This window comes from Hemibagrus wyckioides, linkage group LG11 (genome assembly GCF_019097595.1).
Source record: "Hemibagrus wyckioides isolate EC202008001 linkage group LG11, SWU_Hwy_1.0, whole genome shotgun sequence".
Classification (NCBI taxonomy): Eukaryota; Metazoa; Chordata; class Actinopteri; order Siluriformes; family Bagridae; genus Hemibagrus; species Hemibagrus wyckioides.
The window spans coordinates 21,349,031-21,366,140 of NC_080720.1; the positions used below are offsets into that span (position 1 = coordinate 21,349,031).

Genomic DNA, 17,110 nt, shown 5'->3' on the forward strand with positions numbered 1-17,110 from the left:
CCATTAATGAGACCGAAGGGGGGGGGGTGTTATGAGTGAGTTTGACGAAGGGCTAAAGTGTGATGGCTAGACGACTGGATCAGAGCATCTCCAAAACTGCAGCTCTTGTGGGGTGTCTGCAGTGGTCAGTATCTATCAAAAGTGGTCCAAGGAAGGAACAGTGGTGAATGGGCGACAGGGTCATGGGCGGCCAAGGCTCATTGATGCATGTTGGGGGTGAAGGCTGGCCCGTGTGATCCGATCCAACAGACAAGCTACTGTTGCTCAAATTGCAGAAATACTGGTTCTGATAGAAAGGTGATAAAAAGCCCTATCTGTGTTTTTCAACTGTTATAAAGAACATTGAATGTAGGTATAAAGAAATTATTAAGTAAAGACATTTGCTTCATTTCTTAAGCCCATGATGCCCCATGCAACATGGCTTTAGTTTTCATAATAATAATTTCTGAGTTACTAATAGCAATAAGAATTTTTAGTCCTACCACTCAGTATTTTGACTAGTGATCACAGGTATTCGTGTCTGAGACCCCATTAATTAACTTTCTTTTTCCTTTAAACTCTCAGTAAGTTCCAATACAATTCTAAAAAATAAATAAGATCCTACAGGATAAACTGGAGAGAATAGCATTTTTTGACAAGAGATGGTTGTAAGCGATATCACAATGCTGCCACTCTCAATTGTTCAATTCTTCAATTGTAATTTACTAATTGTAAAAAAACTATATGAATGAATGAAAATATGAAAAATTGAATGATTTATGGCAGTGTACTTGAAGGAACTGTTTCCATTTTCCTCCTGCTGCATTTGATAAAATCTCTCACTCTATATATCTTTCATCTGAAATAACGAACAGAACTGAACGCTTAGCCTAAGCAGTGTCTTTATTAGAGATGCAATTCAACACAAATATGACACTTATAAGGGTGAGTCTGCTGTTGAAAATGTGTTAGTTACTGCATTGATACATTAACAGAGCATAGACTAAAATATGTTAAACTGATATGTGAAATAATAATAATAATAATAATAATAATAATAATAATAATAATAATAATAATAATAATAAACCCTACCAAATAAAATCAGTGACTGGTTAAAATGGCCACAAAAACGTGATCAAGTGTTATTCAGCTGTTAAACAAAAGTTTTATTAAATCAAAATGAACTCATTGTGAAGTGAAATAACGTCCTAAATTAGAACTAAGGATGAACACTGAAGCATGAAAACAATGATGTAAATTGCTCAACAATCTGGATGAATTATGGCAAGTTGCCCTCCACATCACCAGTATGGCAGTTTCACAGTATCACAGCAATAGAGATATTGCTCAGTTTGTACTGCACATTAAACAGAATCCATTAACAACCCACTGATGGACTTTTTTTTTTTAAACTAACTACACAATGACTACTGTATTCAGTATATTATGCATTTTTCTCTGAAATGCAGTACATGTATATCTACCACATCTACACAACAAACATACTTTCATACTTTTGACATAATGTATGGTCAAATTCAATCAAACCAGGTCTTAAGTCAACATGTCGACTGTTTGATCCAAGCGTAAATGGTAGTGAAGACACCAATTATGTCAAAGATGATCACTGTAAATTACTGAACTAGTATTTAAATCTTTTTAGTCCAATGCTGTGTTTTATATATTTGGTAAAAATGTCTTCAATTTTTTATAATAAATAGTAAAGGCTTGATTGAATTTGGCATTTGAACCTCATTAAGAAAATAGAAAATACATGTAACGACAAAGTTTTAGGCGTACAGAACAGATTCATTACAAAACATCAATATCAGCAAAGACACATGCACATATTTCTTTTTATTAAGCAATCGGCTCTTCTGAGAGACATCTAGCCTCTTTGAAAGTTAGACATACAGTAAGTTAATGGCACATGAACTGGGCGTCATGTACAAAAGTTCTATTAACACTGATTTTCCTTTGTGGGTATTTTAATAAATGCTAATCACCAAATTACCAAGCATGTTCATGGCACACCTACATTTAGTGAGTTCCATAAAAGGAAAAGCTCAGAGATCTGAAAATGCTGACCAATTGGCAAATGAGTGCCCTCAAAGTACGGTGTGTGCTAAATCAATCTTCCAGTAATGCAGCTCTGCCACCACAGTGTGTTGCCTACCTTAGACATACTCTATACACTAAATCTTCCTCTTTTTATACCATGCCATTTTATTTGTCCTAAATCTAATTTCTTTTTTTGTCTTCATTTTTGGATTTGTTGTCAGATTGCTTTCTTTCACCATCATCATGAAATTTCCTGTGTGAACTTGAAATAAAAAAACCCATATATCACCAATAAATAAAACTCATAAACCTACACTGATCATATTATTTGAAACCGAACGATTTTGGTTTACATTACTAAGTCAATTTATAGGCATAACTGAATCTAACTGGATTTGAATGAATATCACATTTGTTTGTAAAAATTTATGAATAAATTCATCTGAAAAATGAGGCCTGATAAGAGTAAATGCCACAAAGACAGAAAAAGGCATCAACATGAACAGAGTAAAAGGCATTTGTACAGCAGGATATAACACAGAATACTGGCACTTAACAGCGCAGTATTAAGGATTGTTCACATTTACACATTAAAAGACATCAAATGATTAAATAAGAGTCATTACCACACGTCACTGTAACCCCTGTTATTATTTCTATAGCAGTTTTGCGTTTGACACACCAGTAAGAACACTATATGTTTGTGTTTTGAGTCACTAGGCAGGAAAAAGGTGGTTTATTCTCAAACATTAGCAGGAAAGATAAACGGCAACGAAAGGTCACTTTCGATTAAATAATAGAACTTACAGTCAGACACAAGTTACATTAACTTAATGGGAAAATCTTCAACAAGTTTTTAGCAAAATACTAACATAATGAGAGGAAAATCTTATGCAGTTATGCATGTGAACTGCATCATCTTCCTTTCCAATTCATTTTTTTGCAGCGATTTATTTATGAGGCTACTTTGCCCCTATATCCAATTAAATGTGAACAATGCTTCTAATTGTATTTTGTGAAAGTGAACGAATGCTCCATGTGAAATATAATGCCTTTGACATTTTTGGGTTTGTAAGTAGAGTTGAACAATTAAAACAACATACAAACAGGGAAGGATATGCACAACGAAATGTGTATGAGTAAATGGCTCTCAACAAGATAGGTTCACTTGATCAGTGATTTTTCAATATGTCTTCCTTTCTACAATGCGTGTCTGCCTTGGTGTACATCCATGTTAGCCATTCTGCTCTTCTCTGGTCTCCACACTCAGCTGCAGAGGAGCAGGAATCTCTCCATTACACCGTGCTGGAGCTTCTTCTCTTATTTCCTGAAGCTCAACGGTGCTGCGGGGAGGTTCAGGGGTTGCATCCATAGCAACCGGCATGCTGCTCGGAGTCACGGATCCTGCCGATGCTCCTAGAGCTGGACTCGAAGCCCCAGAGTCACTCTGCTCTGGAGCTCGGAGCCTCTTCATTAAAGTGGTCACACGGACTGCTTTCTGCATTACAGAAAATAAGACATACTGAACTGTGAGCTAAATGTGGAAAAAATGAGAGGAAATTATCCAAGGATTTTTGAATGAAAATGATAGTTTTACCTTCCATTTTGCTTTAGCAAAGTTCTTTTCAATCTGAGCACACACCCCATCTTTAATATTCTTGTCAGAAGCGGCATTCCCAGATATCCTAAATAAGGAAAGACGAATGCATTTCCTCATGAACTGCAGTAATGGTGCATAATTCAAACTCCATCAGATAACTAATGAGGGTTCTTACCACTCATGGCTGATTGCCTCCTGTGCAGTCAGTCTTTGGTCTTGATCCACTTCCATTAAAGATGCAACTAGACTTTTGGCTAGAAGGCAGAAACATATTTTTATTGTAACAGTACTGAGGGGACAAAGCAAAAACTTAATCTGTAGTTTTAAACTTTGACTTTATGGAAAGTAATGTCATGAGAATGATCCAGTAATATACACATGAATATGGAAGTCTTTTTGAGATCTATTAAAAATACCTAATTATAAACAGGATTGCTAACTTATTATCAAAGCAGTGACAGTTGTGGTCTCATATACTGCAAATCCTCACTGATATTATTACTTTAGACTATTTAAACATGTGTTTTCTTAGCCTGGAAGAATAATGAACTATTCCTAATGAGAAATACAGATACATCCATTGGCCATATGAGGTTATTTTATTGTAATAGAACTAATAAGACAAGGCCAACTCTTTAGTTAGGATAAGCCAAAAATTCATGGAAAGTAAACTTTTGCTCATCCAAAAACCATGGCGTGTCCCCTTACCAGAATCTGAGATATCATCCCAGTAGGGTGAGTCAAACTCATAGTCTCCCGACAGAATTTTCCGGAACATGTTCTTGTCATGGCTGTCATCGTCGTCATCATCCCCCTCGTCATAAAAAGGAGGGTTTCCTGACAGTCTGGTAAACATAAACGTTCTCAGTACATTGACTTCATTGCCTCGTCATCTAAAACTTACTGGAAAAGTATAGTTAAGCAACATCACATCTGCAACATTACATGAGCAAGTTTTCACTGCAGTTATACTGAAAACCAAGAGCTTGTGCCATAGCTAATGACAGCTGTTCAGTATAACCTCATGATGATAAGTGTGATATTGCGATATTCTTTATAAAAACAGTTCTATAAACAAGAAATTAATATTGAGTAATTGACATTTTAAACACAATATGTCCAAAAGCCTAGTATTTTTGCTCTGCTAGCATAAATAGATCTTGAAGAAGCCAGAATCATTTTATACCATGCCGGCTAGCTAAAATTGATTTGTACATTCCTGTTAAAGGTGTTTCCGATAAAATTGGCATCCCTTAACAAGCTTTCATATTTTAAGATGAAAGTTATATTCCTGAAAAATATAATTTGCCATGTATTCTCATGATGTCACTAAAACTACTTGGGTAACGGTTTCTAACAAGGAAGTGGAATTTTGTGTAGAGAACACAGACATACACACAGTGAAACTTTCCCATGCTGATAAAGGAAATATACTATAAACCCTCTTGGGACACCATTTGACCAGTCAAAGTAATGAACTGGAACTAATTGTTGTATAAATTTCAAAAGATTTCAATTACAGCAAAAGAATACACAATAAAAAGATTTGATGGAACAGAACAAATAAGAGATGTAGTGGCATATACTCACAGCACATCTTGACAGTGAACTCCTTGGATGATGAAAAGTGACCAACAAACAACATGCTCTGAGAACCTCCACTGATTGCTGTGAATGTCTTAGAACAGATCTCCTTACAGATCTTACAGATATTCATGAGAATGGTCCAGAAACATAAACATGAAGTCTGGAAGTCAATTATCGGTATCTTCTATTCAGAAATAGGAGGCTATTTATACTTATTTTTAACAGAACAACCTTGTGGTTTTATATACTGTAAATCCTTACCAATATATTGTTAACTCTTTTTACCAGAGGCAAAAAAAAAGTAATTTGTGCCTGTTTTGGTGGTGTCCATGTTCAGCATTGAATGTCTTTGCCATGACACACTCCACACTGGTGATTAATGGCCCATATAGAATTTGACATGGAGAGCTTAAAGAATTTGGAGATTTCATAAGTATTTCTGTTTTGACCTAGCCTATAGGGGCAATATATTCAAAATAAAAAAAAGTTCCAATTTTTTTTCCAGTCAAATGTTTATATGTTCAAAGTAAATGTTGATATCAAATCATTTCTGCTTTCTGAGATGCCCCAAGTGCTTGTTCTTGATCTAAAATTTGAAGGTGATATCTTCGACCACTAAAATTCTGTGGAAGATTATCCAAACAGAGGGAAAAAACATCTCACACTGAAAGCGTCCTGACTAATTTTATATCAGTCTTATGGTAATAAAATAAATCATTTTTTACACTGATTAAAAATGTTTGATTAGCCAATTTCCATTACACATTCTATCAAGTATGGATTGCCAGTGTGCTGGTAAAAAGGGTTAAGCATGTGCTATCTTAGCCTGGAGAAGAAGACTGAATTATTCTTAATGACACTCAGACAATTCCAGACACACACAATGGCAGAATGAGACATTATACACACAGACCACTTAAATAAAATAAACAAACTTGTGGGTGCTGTTAGAAAAACACACAGAGAAACTGATTCTCACTGACAGGATGTACATGACCACTCCGATGGCCCAGCAATCCACGGGTCTGCCGTACCGCTGTCTGCCGACTACCTCTGGAGCTGAACAAATCAAACACATTACACATTAATGAGCAACCATCTCTATATGGATCATTGATTGCATATGTAATTGCACGTCTGAAAATATAAGCATATTAATACTACATAAAATGCACGCATGTTCAACATGTTTGAACTGTTTATGTCAGATGACAGATCTAATGATAGTTAAAATGCAAAACAACATTTAACAACGTTGTGAGAAAACCGTTGCGCAAGAGAAAAGACTGAAAACACCATAATGTAAAAATGTAATGTAGGCATATGTCTAGCAGCCTTCTCTATAATAATAATAATAATAATAATAATAATAATAATAATAATAATAATAATGATAATAGTTTGTACCAAGGTATTCAGGAGTCCCACAAGGCTCTTTAATGAGTCCATTCTCCAGTTTGGCCAGGTGAAAATCGCTTATGACGATTTTGGAGTGCTTCAGACGATTGTAGTAAACAAGGTTTTCCAACTAAAAGGAAGAATAAATGTCAGAGACTATGAACTACATTGTATACAGCGATATCTTTTCTCTACTTCCAGGACATCTATTTGATTTGAAATGATCTAAAACAATATTCTTATGTAAAAAATGCTTTTAAATAATAAGGAACTGAGTTGAATGTCGAACACAATACATTCATCCACTATATGCCCCAGTCTTGCTCATGTAATACCGCTTGTAGCCATGTGATGGGAGTAAAGCAGCATGTTACCTTCAGGTTGCGGTGCACAATGCGGAGAGAGTGAAGATAAGCCACAGCTTCGAGCACTTGTCTGATAACATTGCTAGTGTCACGTTCCGAGTAGTAGCCCTGGTCTAAGATCCAGTCGAACACCTCCCTGCCTGTGGCGCTAGAGCAGATGAAGAGAAATTGCACCTTTTAAGAAATCGCTTTAATATCGACCTAATAGTCTGACACAAAAAGTGAGAATGCTTATCAAAACATGATCTTGTGAAAGGAAACTCTTGTGAAACTCTTGTGTGCCAACAAATCGTGACAGACAATTATGTAAAAAAAGAAAAACTTTTTCGTTTACGCTTTGACTTGGAAAAATGAGTTCTACTTCACCAGTACTATCAACTGGATCCCTTTTTTGTTTGTGTGCACATGCATGCCCAGACACATGATGTAATATCTGATATAAATACTACTGTCACCCGGCTATCATTTCCGTTTCTGCATCTTGCCTCATGCACCTGTCGGAATTCATGTGTACCTCTGTGACTATAAATTTGTGACTATGGTTAGAGCAACAGGTAACCTGTCCTCTAAACCTGGCTACAGGCTGATCTCCTTTCATCATCATGGCTGTGGTGAGTGTATTTCCTACTTCTTGGAGTTATTCAAAACTAGCTTGAGTTGGGTTCTGTTATTAGCATGCTAGCCAAATCACCTATTTCTCTGGTGCTGTCCTAAAGTTACAAGCTGTGTATACCTGGTGCACAACAGACCTTATAGTCCTTCACTGGCAGTGACTTTCTTTAAACCCTATAAAATGTTTATATCTATGGGGAACAATTAGCCTGTGAATATGTGGCACTAGCATTGCTGAGTGGTCCTCTCTTGCCACATCGCACTTTCCACCACTGAACTTCAGATTGTACTAACACCAGTTTCCCTTCATTCCCCTTCTATATCTCTCCACAGACTAGTGCCCTTCCTTAGCAGTTCATTTGCCTTCAGAGTCTCCTAACTAGCAGGCCTGTGGCAAAACCTCCCTTTCTTTTTGACCATTTTCTTCTATCCCATTACTTTGCTCTGTTAGAACAATGAAAACAAAGTAAGCTGCCTTTTTCTTTACTATATCCATGATGCATGACATCAGTTAATGATCAATACTAGAAGTTAGAAAGCATGAAAAATGCTAGTTACATACTGTATGCAACTGTGGTTCTGTGAACACCAGATGGTTCTATAAACATGGTCATGGATCCCTGTTATTTGAAACCATCAGAACTTGGTGAGAAGGATACAGAGAGATTATATATCATATGACAGCGGTATATCAAATACCACCTCGTACAGACACTTGATAACTTTGTTGAAGGTCTCAGCAAGCAAGCCAACCTTGTTGGTATTCAGAGAACCATCCAGTCAGCCTTTATACACTGCCCTGGTGGTTACATACATTATGTACATTAGAAATAATTCACCTACCTTAATAGATACAGAGCCATAGTTAATAAAATAATTGCAGAGCTCATTATATAAGACACTATAATGTTCATAATATTTCACATAACATTATTTTTTATCAAATCAATCATAAATGAACACACACACACACACACACACTTCACTTCAATGGCACTTACAGTTCCAGGAAGAGGAAGTACTCTTTTCTCGTCTCAAAGACATCGACCAGCTGGAGGATGTTATGATGCTTCACCCTGTGAGGATAAGTGAGAACCAGACAGCTTGTGACTGTGAGACAGGAAGTAGAAGCAAAAGTTCTACAAAGGGGCATTCACTTGAAAAAAAAAAAAGAATGTAACTCCCAGTGTGGCTATTTACACATTATTTTACACATTCCCAGTAACTCACACCAACAACTTACATCTTCAAGATAAGTATCTCATTCTTTGCAGCCTTTCGCACTTTCCTCCCATCTTTCTTTAGGAATTTCTTGCAGGTGTACATTTTCTGTGTGTTCCTCTCTTTTGCTCGAAAAATCTCACAAAACTCCTCCCTGTATTTTTTTTTTGTAGAGAGCAAAAACTTATATATGAAACATGGCAATATGGTAACAAATTTATGGTAAAAACATATATAAGAGTGCAGAGGTTGAGATATGCTTACGATCTGACCATCTGCCCCAGGTCATATTTGTCAGTGACCTCGCCAGGACTGTTATAATCCTTCTTCTCTCCAAAAATTAAACAGCCAAACGGCATGGCTGCGTTGGGCCTCCAGACAGAAGATAAAAAATAGGTAAAATTTTCCTACAAAAACAAATATAAAAGTTTAGGATAAAGATTTTGCAATGGAAATACAGAAAATCTGAAAATCATGAAAGGGATGTGTCCAAATACATATAAGAATCTTAGAAAAAAATTGTTAGGAACAGTTATGGTTAAGGCTAAAAGGACAGTATTGGCAGTCTTAGGCTCTCTTATGATTTCATAAAAATTCATTTTTTTCCTTCTTAAACATGCTGTCCAAAACATATAATGCAATATAATATCATGTCACAAATAAGCAACAGCAAGCCATAACATGCTTTTTCAGAACATAGAAAAAAAGCAATATTCTTATGCAACTATATAGTAAAAGCTGACTCACTCTCTCTCTCTCTCTCTTTCTCTCTCTTACACACACACACACACACACACAAACACACACACACACATGCACACACTACGACCGGTGCACAAATGAGTAGAAATGATCTTTTTCACAATGTTTTCTCTTGTACATGCTGATGGAACTGCTAATTGGAAAAGCAATCTGCAAAATATCCAATAATCCCATTACAGTGCCCAGGCTTTGTGTTTTTTTCATAGGGAAGTGAGTCAGCATTGTGACATTTTTCTTTATGCAAAAACCGAGCAAGATTAATGCACAGAGGATACTGTGAAAATTAGAGAAATTCAAATCTAATGTGCAAATGATAATTATGTCATGACAGTGAATATACATGTTAGAGTAGAGACTTGGAGGAGGATGTAGGAAGTCCAGGTATGCGTGTTATTTATTAACTAAGCAGACAAATCCAAATCATAAGGAAAAATTAGAGTAGAGTTAAACAGTTATAGGTCAGACGATCAACAAACAGGATCTCCAAGGCATCGAGTGTAATGAACATAAACAAAGGCTTGGCAATGACTTGATAACTGAGCAATTACTTCACCAGGCACATGAGGGTCTAAATACACACACATATCAGGAAGTGAACGGTTCAGGTGGGACATATTAGGGCAACAAGCAGTGAGAATACAGGGGTGAAGACAGGACATCAAAGCAAAATGCACACATGAAAACATAATACTGTGCTGTTCTGGGCTGCTATGCATGGTGCGTGGCAGGGGAAGATTTATGATAATATGTAGCATACAGCAAAGTATAGCTTAAAAGTCTCCATTTAGTTGAATAATACAACTCATAAGGTATTATAGTGCATAAAAAAATCAGGACTGGAAAAATATTGGTTCTTTTAACCTTCCTGCCACAAAATTACTGCATTGCAAAGAAATATTTATAATCAAATAATGAGTTAAGCAACTAAATGCAGCAAATTTCTTCAAAAGAACAATACATGGCAACACATGGCATGTAAATCAATGCAATTCTATTCCTAGGCATTTCTAGACACCACCCAAGTCAGCAATATTTACCGTTACATGTGATGCAAATTCATTCTGTTTTTTACTTCTGCTGCTTGGCATTCACCTTTCCTGCAGGGCATTACTGCCTAAACCACTAAAGATCTATCTAGAGGAGGCTTTTAAATGAAACAGGCAGTCTAAAGAAAGTCTAACTTATGTACATCAGACCTGCTGCACTTATTTATTTATTTTTTAGGCAATATATTTATTTTTCTCTTGTGAATGAAAATGTTGCCAACCGTGAGAAAAGCAGCGCTGTCTCACATCCTCATTCGAAACCCTTTCTATATTCACAATGGTTTCCCATTCATTGCCCAGCATAGTAAGGCAAGCACATGCCCTTGCCTTAAGGATTGGGGATTTGCTATACAGAGAAGGACCAACACAGTGCATACTCCATCTGTTTGTGAAGCATCTATGCTAGAAATGCTTTGGCACGACCTGCGGCTTGTGCATTCTGTTGCTTTGATGCTTGTCAAGAAAAGTTACTGCATAGCACAAGCGACTATGTACTATGGGAATCTCCTTTTCTCTTGAATAGCTGAAATATCTAAAACATGGATTCTGATTATTAAGATGTTAGCTTACTGACTGTAAAGGTTGTGAGAATCCCAGGACTACCAAGCTTTTAGTGCTGGGCCCCTGAGCTAAAAATGTAAGTAGCTCTGGATAAGGGCTTTTGCCAAATGCCATAAATGTGAATGTAAACTAGAGCACATTTTACTGGTATGTTGAGCTATGTCCTGCTCTTTTAAACAAAGTACATGCCTCAATGTCAGTTCAGTCCCTGTAAAGGAAAAAGTTCAGACCTTGGCGGCTGCAGATGAAAAACAGGAGTCATGATTCAGATTTTCTTTACAGTATACAACTTGAAATGAAAAACTCAGCCACACCCCACAGACTGTGTATATAAATAAACTAATTTTAAAAAGAACCAAGTTAAAAAAAACAATGAATGGAAATAATTAGACATAATAGAAAGTAATGTGCAATATGTTACTTGTTACATGTAGTAACAGAATGGAAATTGATAGATTTTTAATTCTCTGTGTGTTGATTTAGATGTTGCATTTGAAATTCCCACTTCGGGTATAAAATGGATTCTTCTTCCAGGCCAGTAAGGTGTTTGCACTAATATTGCTTGTGTGGAAGCTCTATATATGCACTGTATATTCTTTCTACTCCACCCCTTTCCCTTTTCTCAACAGCAATGTAACACTTTCTGGACTTTATCACTAAATTGATACCTCTATAATTTAAACCGTTATCTGTCAGCCTGCACTATGATGCCTGGTTATGCACAGAGCTGGATAGACTGCTAAACCTTTATCCTATCAAACTGCCAATCAGCCACTAGCAATAATAAGCCATCCTCCCTTAGACTGCTCCTTTCTCTTTTATTTAGTTGACATGGATTTACAGCATGTAAACTGCCACTGCATGGAAAGGGTCTGGACATCTGAAATTTGAAATCGTGTTGTGTTTTTATTAGCATTATGTGTCTCCTGTCCTAGCATGCTTATTGATTCTGTCAGTCAAACTTAAATATCTCTGCTAGACCGGTAGAAACAGATAACTGAAATCCACCTCAGATAGTAGATCAGGTGTTAATGCTCTACATGCACAGAAGCAAGTTAACATTTAATATCACTTAGATTTAAGGGGCATGGTGTCTTCTAAATAGTTTTGTCTTTTAATAATTATGCGTTTTTCAGTTATACATAGCTATCTAAGCAACTATTAACTAGCCTGTATCATGGATAGCATGGTAACCAGTGTTAGCTAAATAAATACAGCAATGCTAGATAGTTGCCTTGCTAAAGAAAGGCATGTGTGATTAAAATAAAGTTCTGGTGTGTGGTTCTGTTTTTCTGATGTCAGCGTTTGCTCAGTAGTCCAAACTTTAAGCACACGTTCAAAATAGTAGGACACAACAAGCCAGGTAGCGAGTTGACAGTCCAAGAGTATGCGTTTGTGTGTGTGTGTGTGTGTGTGTGTGTGTGTGAGCGCATCGATGAGTCAGTCATGACAGTACCGCTGTAAACAACACTCTCAATCCCTAATAAAGCACAAGTTGCTACACAACAGGGAATTTGATCAGTGTGAGCTGAGATGAGATCTGAAGCATCTGCTATTTCTATTGTATACTGGATTATGATTTATTGGTTTGCTTGTACTGTACTTGCATTGAAATTGTGACAGTCCTAGAAAAAAAAAGTCATGGCTGTTTATAAATGCTTTCAGGTTCGGAAACGCATTGTTTGTCACCAGTGGAGGAGCTTGGAGAAAGTAACATGAATACTCTTTAACAAATGGTATGACTCTACATACCTACTGTTTAGGGCTGAATGGGAAACAGCACAAGGCTTCAATTACTGCATACTTATTAAATAAGTAACTCATGGACTTCATATGGTGTTCATTTTTATGAGACATAAGAAGCTGAGGGGTAAGAGTGAGATATTATGCTTGTTCCAATGGGATCAAATAAGCTTGAATAGATGCATAGGTGGACAAATGAAATAAAAATAAAAACTGTAATTGAGTAGTGTATATATATGCATATGTAAGTATACATTAAAATATTTCTGAACTCTTGTTTATACGTATTAAATTAGGTATCTAAATACAGTATGCTTACCTCTCTTGTTAATTATTTTCGTTTGATATGGAAGTAAAGGTATTTCTTACAGCCATAATTATTATTAGGTTTTTTTGTTTGTTTGTTTGTTTTTATTACTATAATATCTATTATGCATTTGGTATGGTATCATACTGTCACTTGGTCTGTATGCTGTTGTATTCGGATGTTTAGTGCAACAATTAGTCTGTAACCCTAATGCCCAGTTCCTCCACATGGGATTTGGGACAAATGACACTCAGCTCTTTACACTTGCCTATTTTTCCTCCTTCCAGCACATCATCTTTGAAAACTGTTTACTTGCTGCCTAATATATCCCACCCCTTGAAAGATTCCACTGTAATGATAATAATAACTGAATAATCAGTGTTATTCACCTTTTAACGTTACAGCAGATCGGTGTATATATAAATATATGAATAAGTATTTTAAAACTCGTTTTGTAAGTTTAATGAAAAAAAGATCATTTTATAATTTCCCCTTATATAATGTAAATCCCACATCTATAACTCATTAGTGGTTTGTTAATGCTAAGCTGCTGACCAATCATAGGTGTCAGCCAGCTTACATATACAGATGTGGGCAGTCAGTATTCATCTCAGAAGATCTGGCTTTACATGTCTCAGAAATGTATGAGCTTGCTTCACACTTCTAGATTGGATACTGCAGTATGAGTGGGGTGAGTGAGACAGCAGGTGGGAACAGGCAGCAACTAGGGAGATAATTGGAGTGAGGGATCATGTTAAAAAAGAAAAAGTGTTTTCAGATTTTTGTAATGAAATAAGTCAAATCACATCCAAAGAAATGACATTCGGTGTTTGATAACTCTAACATCTCAGCTTATTAGTCAGAGGTAGTTTATTATTAACAGAATGTTTTCCTATATTGTCCAATATAAATATCACATCTCTCTTCTTTATAATGAAGGGAAATAAATATTCAGACCCTTTCCTTTTGTTCTTAAATATACTTTCAGTACATACGTTCACCTTAAAATTAATACACGCCACTTCTCTAGACTTTGTACTTATAAACATGAACAAAAAGGATGTTTGCCTAAGCTTAAAAAAATCAAATTGTTGAACAAAAAAAAAATTGGATGCCAAAAAATGCTCAACATTAATGCTGATCTGATAAAATGGTATGCTATTTACTATTACTTTTTTTCTCCACAAAATTTGTTTCAGATGCCAATCAAAGATGATGTAAATGAGTCTAATTCCCAAAAGCCTTCACTGAAGCGAAATGTAGGCTAAACATACTGTATATGACATGAAAAGAAAAGAAAAGAAACTACAGACTAGTTCTTGGGTGGAAAAGACTTTTCAGTCTGTTGCTTGCAGTTGTCCCACTACCATTTAAGAAGTGGTTTGGAAAAGTGTCTGATTGTGTAAACACCCTGCCCCATCCCTCACCCTAACCCTAATATCAGACCTCTTCCTTCCAACCCACCCATATATGTTTTCATGTATGACACCATCACTGCATTGTCTGATCTGATCAGATGATTCTTTCCTTTCAGGACAATGAGGACAGAAGGAAGAACCAAAAGAACTGTTAGAAATGCTTAATAATTAGTGTGGTACAGGCACAGCAGGAGAACATGCACAGCTGAGATAAAGCATTTGAAAAGATCTCAGTAAGGCTGTTTGCAGTCAGGGGACACAATGATGGGATCTCACATGCTACAGTTTCCAAAACCTTATGCAACAAGTAGTTTTATAGTTCTTTATTCTCAGACCTGGATGCAAGCACAGACAATACCTTTAAACTCTACTCTCTGCATTAATAACTTAAGGGTAATGCTGGTTTAAAATCCATGACATGACAAAATCATTAACTCTGACCTGCTTAGCCTGGATGCTTGGAGTGTATCCTGTGCAATTGTAATGAGCGCCAAATACACACGTATGCCAAATGATAAATATAAATCCACTGGGTACTCTACATGCTTAAAAATAATCTATTGAGACAGGATGATGCAAACAATTTTTTTTTTACATATGTTTACATATGATCTCAGTCTGGTCTACTCTCTGGCTTCCAGAACAGCCCTAGGAAAGTAGGAATTGTGAACTGAACTATCATTACAACCACATAACTTAGTGCTATATGCATACAAATCAGCAATGCTGATATCTCCTGAAAAAGAGGTGAGTCATTACATAAATAGCTAGCTCAAAGGCAGGGGCGTCTCACTGCTCATCAGCAGAGTTCCAGGGTCTTTAATTAATCACCCTTCTGGCCACCCACAACCCTGCTAGACCCAGAGATGCATTATAGAAAAAGGCACAAATAAAGGCACAATTAAAAACAGTGTTTCTGTCTTATTACAGGTTTTTTGTTCTTATCATCTCGATCAGCATTTCTGCCTGCTCTCGAGCATGCCTATCAAACAAATACAAGTTACAAATAGCTTTCCATGTTCTAATATATTGTTATTTATTACATATACCACAACTTTGTCCAGCAAAATCATATCAGAATTTAAAATTCTTAAACATCTTCTCATCTTCAGAGTTAGATCACTTGTGGTTCTTTCAGTAAGTTAAAATCAATAAGGGCTCATCAAATTCGAGGTCTATATCTGAATGGCAATGTGCACATCATACCTTTATATAATGCACTTCAAAACTAGTGTCTCAATATGAATGCACCCATTTATAAGGCCCCAGAGAAAAGAATTAACATTATGAAGACCAAAACATTATTAACCTTTATTCACCCATGCAGAATCTTATCAGACATTTTTTTTATCAGTATAAATAAATTAATTATTTTATAACCATAAATTTGTTAAAAAAAAATTAATAAGGATACAGTTATTAATCTCATCCAGCAGAGCACTGTTAGCAACCAGGAAGCCAAGGGTAAATCTGAAGAAGCTGAACAAATCCACAGCTCAGATGAGAAGAGCTACTCACAGGATAGTGCAGACACTCCATAAATCTAGACTTTTGGAGTTGTTGCCAGAAGAGGGGGAAAAACATGCAAGTTTGCCAAAAGACATGTTGGACATAAAGTATGTACAAAATGTTTCTCAGGTCTGATCAGATCAGCATTGGCCATTTTGTCCTTTGGTGGAAACCCTTTAGATACTTCTTATCACCCAGAGAACACCATCCCCCAAATGCAGGATTTGGGCTTGTGAATGTCTAAACTCCCTAATTATGTATTTGCAGCCTCTGCATTGACTACCTAGAGAAGCAATCTCTTAGTTCCTACTAAAGAAGCACCATGAAGTTGAAGTTTGAAGCCTACAGCAGAATCAGTCTCCAAAGAAAACAAGTTCTCCCTCTGAGGACTCTGTAGCCATGTCTAGGAGACATCTGCAGTCAAACAATGAACAGACAGTCCATTCAGAACTGGATCTGGAACTGGGATGTCCGATTTTGGCTTCAGCAAAAATAGATGTGAATTATCCTTTAATAACTTGTCCTTCAAACAGGTCTTTCTAAAAACTGTGGTTTACTGCCCCCCCTTACACCATGGGCCTTCCCATTCCATGGCTAGATGTTATTCATGCTACTCAGCCAACTGGTTCACACCAATAGATGACCAAAAGTATTGCATATTATGCTTTTTGAGGTTTCCCTTCCAAAGACAGGAATTCCAGTTCAAAGTCTTAGACTTCAAACTCTCTCTACCCATATGGGTGCTCTCAAGATGCATGCAGGTAGCCCTATTGCCTCTCATAGCCAGAGGCATAGGATACTGTTTTATTTGGATGGCTGGCTCTATGTGCCCTCAACAAATAATATGCCTGCTGGGACACGTCTATTCTCCTTGTATATATCATGGTGCTCAGTCTCATAGTGTACCCAAAAAAGCGTTTCCTAGAATCGAAGCAAAG

At 36.5% G+C, this 17,110-nt stretch overlaps 1 protein-coding gene across 2 annotated transcripts in view; it reads right to left on the reverse strand.

Annotated features, from left to right (window-relative positions):
* Positions 1-864: 864 nt before the first annotated feature.
* Positions 865-17,110, reverse strand: part of camkva (CaM kinase-like vesicle-associated a) — a 30,678-nt gene continuing 14,432 nt past the window's right edge. For both annotated transcript variants that reach the window (XM_058403376.1, XM_058403377.1), the window contains exons 2-11: positions 9,091-9,233; positions 8,849-8,980; positions 8,607-8,681; positions 7,003-7,141; positions 6,638-6,758; positions 6,214-6,289; positions 4,352-4,488; positions 3,819-3,897; positions 3,641-3,728; positions 865-3,541 (exon numbers count right to left, since the gene is read on the reverse strand). In XM_058403376.1, the coding sequence (XP_058259359.1) occupies positions 3,278-3,541; positions 3,641-3,728; positions 3,819-3,897; positions 4,352-4,488; positions 6,214-6,289; positions 6,638-6,758; positions 7,003-7,141; positions 8,607-8,681; positions 8,849-8,980; positions 9,091-9,185 (1,206 nt within the window). In that variant the 5' untranslated portion in view covers positions 9,186-9,233 and the 3' untranslated portion in view covers positions 865-3,277. The remainder of the gene's footprint in view (positions 3,542-3,640; positions 3,729-3,818; positions 3,898-4,351; positions 4,489-6,213; positions 6,290-6,637; positions 6,759-7,002; positions 7,142-8,606; positions 8,682-8,848; positions 8,981-9,090; positions 9,234-17,110) is intronic.